The sequence below is a fragment of the Fusarium graminearum genome, chromosome 4 (assembly GCF_000240135.3).
Source record: "Fusarium graminearum PH-1 chromosome 4, whole genome shotgun sequence".
Taxonomy (NCBI): domain Eukaryota; kingdom Fungi; phylum Ascomycota; class Sordariomycetes; order Hypocreales; family Nectriaceae; genus Fusarium; species Fusarium graminearum.
In genome coordinates this window covers 6932101-6939693 of record NC_026477.1, presented here as the reverse complement: position 1 = coordinate 6939693, position 7593 = coordinate 6932101, and the positions used below count along the sequence as shown (strand labels likewise).

Genomic DNA, 7593 nt, shown 5'->3' with positions numbered 1-7593 from the left:
AATTTGAGAAATCCGTCCGAACAGACGGCCCCTGAAGTCTAAGAGCTCCCCGCTGTTAGTGGAAGCTATATCTGACTTGTTTGTATACAGAGCTATCTCAAAAACCCAACTTTGTCAACCCATTCATCATCGCATGTGGCACGAAAAATGCAAAATTCACTGCAATTGCCATTGTCTGTCTTCAGCGACTCATCGTTGCCCAGGCTTTACCAAGGTCCAAGCTGAACCAGGTCCTGGAGGCGTTGATGCAAGCTACATCAGCTGGTCTCGATGTACAGCTCAAGATCTTGCAAGCGCTGCCCTCGCTTGTTCAGAATTATGCGTCCGATCTTAAAGGAAACTTGTTGGTGACGACACTAAACATTTGCTTTACGCTTCAGAGTAGCAAAAATGCAATTGTGAATCATACCTCAGCGGCGACACTTCAGCAGCTGGTTGTGTCTGTCTTTGACAAAGTCGTTGCCGAAGACAGTGAGTTTCTCTTTCAAACGAAAAAAAAAACGGGTACTAATTCCAAGCAGAGAAAGCAGGCGAAGGATCCATGAACAGCGACGCAGAGTACTCAGATAGCCATCCTGCAGCAACCGACGCCTACCGAGTATGTGCTGCCATGTCTTTTACTATCATCTCTAACCTGTTTAGATTTTCAATGATCTGTGTTTGATGACTGAAAACCAACGACCAGAGTTCATTCGCGTTTCGGGACTTCAGCAGACATTTGGCCTAGAACTTATCGAGTCCGTTATAACAAATCATGCCACTGTCTTCAGTAAACATCCCGAGCAAGCGCAGATTCTACGCAGTAGAGTCATGCCCCTTATTATAGGCGCACTAAAGGCGAGGCCCAATTTTGCAACCACGGTCCGACTGATGCGAATTCTGTACACGATGTTGCGTAGGCATATCGGCATTTTACCGTCAGAATGCGGCGAGGCGCTGGCGGTGCTGACCCATATTCTTGACCAAGACGAGACTTTCTGGAAAAGAGCACTGTGCATGGAAGTCTTTAGGGGGATCTTTGCGGACCACGCCCTCCTGAGGCGCATTTACGCCATGTTCGATGCTACCAAGGGGGAAAAGGATGTACTCAAACCCCTGATAGCTACATTCGTGCGCCTAAGCTCCGAGAATCCTGCTGTGATCGGACTTGGCCCCCAGTCGTCGTTACCTACGGTCAGCTCAAACACTCAAAGCTCGTCTGAGCAAGCCATTGCTGAGGCTAGTGGCATGACCGGACTGATGACGGGACCAGTTGGATCTGAAACCATAACCGTAGGTATCAGCACCCAGTTCAGCTCAGTCCGCGTTCCATGCATCGATCAACTTGACAAGACGGAGGCACCGGCAATCCCAGAGTCTTATCTCTACAGCCTGGTACTCGCCTGCATCTCAAATGTCTCTGACAATCTCGCTAAGCTCGTCCTGTCTCTCACAGTCGCAAGCGAGACAAGAAATCGAAAGAGAGCCTCTAGACAAGAGTTTGGACGCGATTCACCTGTGCCTCAAAGCGAACACGACGCATCGCCAAAGAGCAGGCTGGAAAGGTCGGCATCTTTCAGGAAGAATCCTGTTCCTATTAACCCACTCTCACTGGTTGACCATCCTCAACATTCCGAAGTCAAGATCTGTGCTGCAATCGTTGAAGAATGCTGGCCGGCCATTCTTGCGACTTGCTCAACGTTCTTGAACGCTGCACTGGACTCGGAGTACTATCACGGACTGGTGCGTGCATTCCAGCGATTTGCACATGTCGCTGGTTTGTTGCAATTGTCAACTCCCCGTGATGCTTTCCTTACAAGTCTAGGCAAGGCAGCTGTCCCGTCTAATCTTCTTACTGCTTGTGTCAATTCTGGCCAGGGCCGTCCCCAAACGCCGAGTACGCCAACTGATGGCAGTCTTTTCAGCAATGCTCGAGGACTCCTCAGCGTTGACAGTTTGACACCCACAACACCTACCGGTGACAAGGGACGGCAGGCATCGTTTGACGCCTCAGTCGTATCTCTAAATACCCGCAATCTGCTATGTCTACGAGCACTTCTAAACTTAGGCATCGCGTTGGGGCCAACCTTGTCAGATGCTTGGAACATCATATTGGAGACTTTGCAACAAGCAGACTTTGTCCTTTACGTCAGTGGAAAGACCCCTGGCAGAGCACCAAGTATAAACCGAGGAGTCGAAGGGGGTGACAATGAGACGACAACGTTGATGCACAACTTCAGTTCTGAGGTTCGTGCGGTCGAAACTGCAGCTTCAAGACTTATTGAGAGTACGATTGACTTCCCCAACGAGTCGTTCCTGGAAGTTGTGGCAGCTGTTTGTAGCCTATTGGTGCAAAGGTCGTCCGAACAGCCTGAAGCGGCCTCTCAAGCCCAACCACCATCCGATGGACTGCAGCTCAAGGCCCCCGTCGCGCAGGGCCGCAGAGCCTCTGGTCAGATGAACTCTGGATCAACCCAGGAAGATAAGTTCGCGCTTGCCAAAATAGGCGAGCTTGCTAATATCAATATCGAACGACTTTTGGAATACAGTCCAGAAGAATCTGGCTGGGATGTACTGACTAACAAGCTCATCGACACTCTGACTTCCTCAAATACAAATTCATCCGTCAGAACAAGGGCAGCTGAGATTCTTGTCAAACTGGCATGGGAAGCTGCCAATGTTACTTCTTCGCTGCCGGAGGAGGCTCGCGGGGAGAAACAACTGCGGTTCTTTGAGGCTCTTCGCATGTCACTAGAGCCGTTGCTCAAGGGAGATCGCGAGGTGTCCCTTGCAAGCCACTCCACAGATATTGATATCCACAAAATCATTCTCGATGGGCTACAGAGTATAATTGAGAGCAATGGAGAAACACTAGTCAAAGGATGGGACATTGCCTTTGAAATCATTGGCACCATCTTCGTCACAAGAGAACCCGACCATGAGTATCGCCGTGGCTCATCGGCCAACCCAATCCTCCTCGACACCCGTTCAGCAAAGCTCATCAGGTCGTCTTTCAACTCCCTCCAGCTTATTTGCTCAGACTTCCTGGCCTCATTGCCGAACTCATGTTTCTTGATCCTTGTCGATAATCTCTACAAGTTTTGCTCACAAGACGACGATCTTAATATTGCATTGACTGTAAGTTTTCCGCTCTGATATTCGAGGAGTGCTAATTTTCTCTAGACGGTGACTTTCTTCTGGGTGCTGAGTGACTTTCTCTCTTCTAAGAATGAGTCGCTAGATATCCCCGCGGAGATGATGCAATCCACGAACCCATCTGATCTTGAGAAAATGGCAGCTGATCATGAACACAAATGCTCTGATGCGGCATTGTGGATGTTGCTTCTGCTCCGACTGACTAATGTTACTACTGATGATAGACTCGAGCTTCGTAACAGCGCGATTCAGACTTTGCTACGAATTTTTGATGCATACGGCGACCGACTTAGCTCAGAGTCGTGGTCAACATGTGTCAAATCAGTAGTTTTCAAACTCCTGTCATCAATTGAGCAAGAAATCAGAGTTTTGCAGTCGGGAGAAGAGGAAGAAGCTGATGATGGTGATCGTGCCGAGTGGACAGAGACAGCTGTTGTTGTCCTCAACGGTATCTCAAGCCTCTTGGCTAACTATCTCGATATCCTCGCGGTTCATCCCTCATTTGACGACCTGTGGAAAGAATTGCTTACCCATTTCACCACCCTGCTTGACTTCAAAGTCCTTGATATTAATACTGCGATCTTCAAAGCTCTTGCTCACATCCTATCCGAGACCAACAACGATGGAAAGTCTGTCTTTAGCAAGACTGCGATTGATATTTCGTGGGACCTGTGGGCAAGGGGAGTTCCAATTTCCAAATCTGTCGGCGAAAAGGCAGAAGACAACCAAAACTGCCTCATCGCCTATGTATCTGTTCTGACAGAAATTTACCGACTCATACAAGAGACTCTTGAGGTTAAGAGAGTTGACAGGATTCTCAGCTTGCTCCGTGAAACCCTGGACGAAGCCACGGTTGGTGATTACGTCAAAGATGTTGAGTATATGACACAGCTGCAGGCACAGATTCTTGAAGCTGTTCAGATGATCCGAACCGACATTGAAGGCGTTCCGTCGGCCATGATCACCCAAGTTGCGGACTTTGTGGTCTTGCCCTTTGTTCAGGCTAGTCCATCAAAGTCTGGCTCGAAGCGCACTTACATTGCGCTTTCCAAGATGGGCATGAAGGAACTGGAAAAGCTCGTTGTCAACCATTCATCGAACTCCGATATCTATAGCAGCAACTCTTTTTACAAGGCACTGAAAGCCTTGTGCAAACCCATTGCGCTGAAATATGGCTTTACTACAGTCACTAAATCAACGCCGCCATGGAGGCTGGCTACCTCTACAGCGCTTACTGTCCTTGAAGCGACTCTCTCGCACATTACTAGCCTAGAGCTTTCGAAAGAAGTAACCCGGAACATTTGGACTACTGTTGTGGCTATCGCTGATGGGATCATGAGCGCGGACTGCAGTATTACTCCCCCAGAGACGAATTTTCCCGACGATGAGAGCTTCGACATCGCATCTTTCCATAAGCTGCGAGAATTAATCATACCTTCTCTCGGTGCAGCAGCAGTTCCCGAAAAGGCTCGAACGGCTTACGCAGAAAGTCTTTTCAAGACGTCGATAATTCATGCACCTTCACCAGAAGAGGAGTCGATAATCAACGGAACACACGAAAAAGGCCTATCTGCGCTTTATGGCATTCGTGCAGGTCGAACTGTGTCTGTGCCACCAACAAAGCGTGTGGACATGGCTTATGTCGCCTGCGAAGTCTTGTTTGACATGGTTTCTGCTAAAGACGAGCCAACAATTGTCATTCAACCGCCGACGCCCAAGTCTCCAGATCCAAGACACACTCGCTTTGCCGAGTCGCCAGTTACACTCCATGCCAGGATTGCTAGCACAGCTGCGCCATTCCTCATACTTCGATGCGCATTGACATTGAGGGCATACGTCGCTGACCAGCCTCTACGGGGACGGATGCCTCAGCCTCTGAGCCAACGAAAGGAGCTATCATGGATTCTAAGAAAGCTCGTTGATTTGAAGAGCGACAAGGATTCTATTCCTGAGTTGAGAAATGTCGATAGCGATGGGAGAAAGCATCTTCTAAGACTTTATCCTCTTATTGTACGGGCGTCCGGCGTAGCTGGGCACGCGACGATCAGTGTTTTATTAAGGGAAGCCTTGGAAGTTGTAGGAGAAGAGCTGGGATTTTGAGAAAAAGGGGTTTGATCGAGATGGCATAGATATGAATTAAATTAGACGATTCTTGATGAGTCTGTAATAGACAATAACTTCATTGACTCTCAGTTTCCAAGCCAATCCCGTCTGATCCATAGAGGGGTAAACTTTACAGGGCACCCCCACCATCAACGCGGGGCACCAAATTCAGACTTCAAAAAATTCATCCAATTCATATTCAAGTCGACAGCATGGGAAAATCCTCAAAAGATAAGCGCGACGCCTACTACCGTCTCGCCAAAGAGCAAGGGTGGCGTGCGCGAAGTGCATTTAAGCTATTGCAGCTTGACGAGGGTAAGAACCCGCGAACCGAACAATTCCGCCTGTACTGTAATTGACTTTTATCCTCGTAGAATTCGATCTCTTCGCCGATGTCACTCGAGTCGTCGACCTCTGCGCCGCTCCTGGAAGTTGGTCGCAAGTACTTTCCCGTGTACTAATTAAGGGAGAGAAGTTTGGCCGGGCTGCGTGGCAGGATAAGGAAGCCAAGTTTCGACAGCAGATGCTGGGAATCCTACCCAAAGATGGAGATGACGAGCAGCAGACAACTGAGATCCAGCAAAACGAGGAGGAACCTGCAAAGCCAAGAGAGGATGTTAAGATTGTGTCGATCGATCTACAGCCTATTTCACCTCTTGCTGGTATCACCACACTTCGAGCCGATATTACACACCCTGCGACAGTACCTCTTCTACTCTCCGCTCTTGATTCTTCCTACGACCCCAAGGCTGCTGGAACACAGGCCTCGCACCCCGTCGACCTTGTTTTAAGCGATGGTGCTCCTGATGTGACTGGTCTCCATGACCTCGATATTTACGTTCAGTCCCAATTGCTCTTTGCCGCTCTTAACCTGGCCCTCTGTGTCCTCAAGCCCGGAGGTAAATTCGTCGCCAAGATCTTCCGCGGTAGAAACGTCGACGTTCTCTACGCCCAGCTCAAGATCTTCTTCGAAAAGGTCATCGTGGCCAAGCCCCGTAGTAGTCGCGCAAGCAGCGTGGAAGCCTTCATCGTGTGCATCAACTTCCAGCCCCCCGCTGGCTTCCGTGCCAGTCTCGAAGAGCCGCTCGGTGTTGGCGGACGATTGGAGGAGATGCTCAAGGAGAAGGGAGATGTTGACATGCAGGACTCAATGGCAAAGGACGAGGGAGTTGTGGAAATGGAGGTTTACGATGAAGTGCCTGAAGACACGGAGAGAAACAGTCGATGGGTCGCGCCGTTCATTGCCTGTGGAGATCTATCCGCCTTTGACTCCGACGCCTCGTACCAGCTCCCTGAGGACTACGTCTCTCTAGATCCTGTCCAGCCACCTATCGCTCCTCCTTACAAACGCGCCATTGAGATGCGAGCCGCCATGTCCGGATCACAGCGCTAAGACAAAACAAAACCCAACCTCTTCAACCATGACAGAAAACAAAAAGTCACCCAGACGTAAAGCCGTGGGTAAATGCATCGCTAGATAACAAAAAAAAAAAAAAAAAAGGAAAGAAATAACATAAAAGCGAAATGCATTTCAGTGCTTGGGTGCAGGTTTCTCGGCTGGGCCGGCCATTTCGAGCATTACTAGGCCAGCTGACGGACCCTTTTCGAACTCTTGAGCACCCAGTTCCCTTTGATACAGCCTCGCTGCGGCTTGGTCGTGGGTCATGAGAAGGAGTCCGCGCATGTGCTTCCACTCGTTGACGATCTCCTTGAGAGCTTGCATCAGCCACGACGCCAATCCTCGTCGCTGGAACTCGTCGACGACGAAGACGTCTGTGAGGTAGGCTAGGGTTACATAGTCAGTCACCACGCGGGCGAAACCGACCATCTTATGCGGGGAGCCATCTTTTGGTGAAGCGATGCCGTTTCCTGGATTGTTTATTAGCAAAGAGACATCAATCGCAGGATTGGACAACTTACTCTTCATCTCCTCGGCGGTTTGGGGAGTATAGTACACCGCCAGGGTCAGACAGTTATCCAGCACCCTCTGGAGTTGTCCGTTTGGCAAGGGGCTGCTCCACCAGTTGTCATCGAGAGACTTGTTGAAGGTTTGAGGGCATAGATAAGACTTGTCGTTTGTGAGGAAGAAGTTATCGCGGTACCAGAAGCGAGGAGCACCTTCGGCTTGGTTGAGAGAGTCGTGGGAACCCATATTGATGAATATACGAACTGACGATGATGTTTGTTTCTGAGTGTCTGAAGAGAGAGGTTTGCTGTTTTCGTAAGAGGCGATTACAAGACGTTTTGAGTTGGAGATGACGAAGAGCGGTCAAGGGGTACTTGAATTGAAACTCTAGAAAAGAGGTCTCTCTGTCTCCCTGTTGCTCGACAAGACAAGGATCGTGAACAATGATG

General features: G+C 49.5%; 3 protein-coding genes across 3 annotated transcripts; 2 read left to right on the top strand and 1 right to left on the bottom strand.

Annotated features, from left to right (window-relative positions):
- Positions 1-245: 245 nt before the first annotated feature.
- Positions 246-5235, top strand: FGSG_13549 (uncharacterized protein; the record flags this gene model as incomplete). The annotated part of the gene is made up of 4 exons (XM_011330160.1): positions 246-471; positions 522-598; positions 643-3117; positions 3163-5235. The coding sequence occupies 4 exons, from the start codon at positions 246-248 to the stop codon at positions 5233-5235; spliced, it is 4851 nt and encodes a 1616-aa protein (XP_011328462.1).
- Positions 5236-5450: 215 nt separating this feature from the next.
- On the top strand, positions 5451-6631 carry FGSG_09300 (tRNA (uridine-2'-O-)-methyltransferase TRM7; the record flags this gene model as incomplete). The annotated part of the gene is made up of 2 exons (XM_011330159.1): positions 5451-5553; positions 5613-6631. 2 exons carry the CDS (start codon positions 5451-5453, stop codon positions 6629-6631), a joined length of 1122 nt encoding a protein of 373 aa, XP_011328461.1.
- FGSG_09301 (uncharacterized protein) lies at positions 6601-7427 on the bottom strand. Its single transcript, XM_011330158.1, has 2 exons — positions 7159-7427; positions 6601-7107 (listed from the first exon to the last, which is right to left on the bottom strand). Exons 1-2 carry the CDS (start codon positions 7388-7390, stop codon positions 6770-6772), a joined length of 570 nt encoding a protein of 189 aa, XP_011328460.1. The 5' UTR covers positions 7391-7427; the 3' UTR covers positions 6601-6769.
- Positions 7428-7593: the final 166 nt, after the last annotated feature.

Bases quoted from the DNA above. Each gene is read 5' to 3' on its own strand.
- FGSG_09301 (XM_011330158.1), bottom strand. From the start codon at position 7,390: ATGGGTTCCCACGACTCTCTCAACCAAGCCGAAGGTGCTCCTCGCTTC. The intron at 7,108-7,158 runs GTAAGTTGTCCA...TAAACAATCCAG, and splicing joins AACCGCCGAGGAGATGAAGA to GAAACGGCATCGCTTCACCA.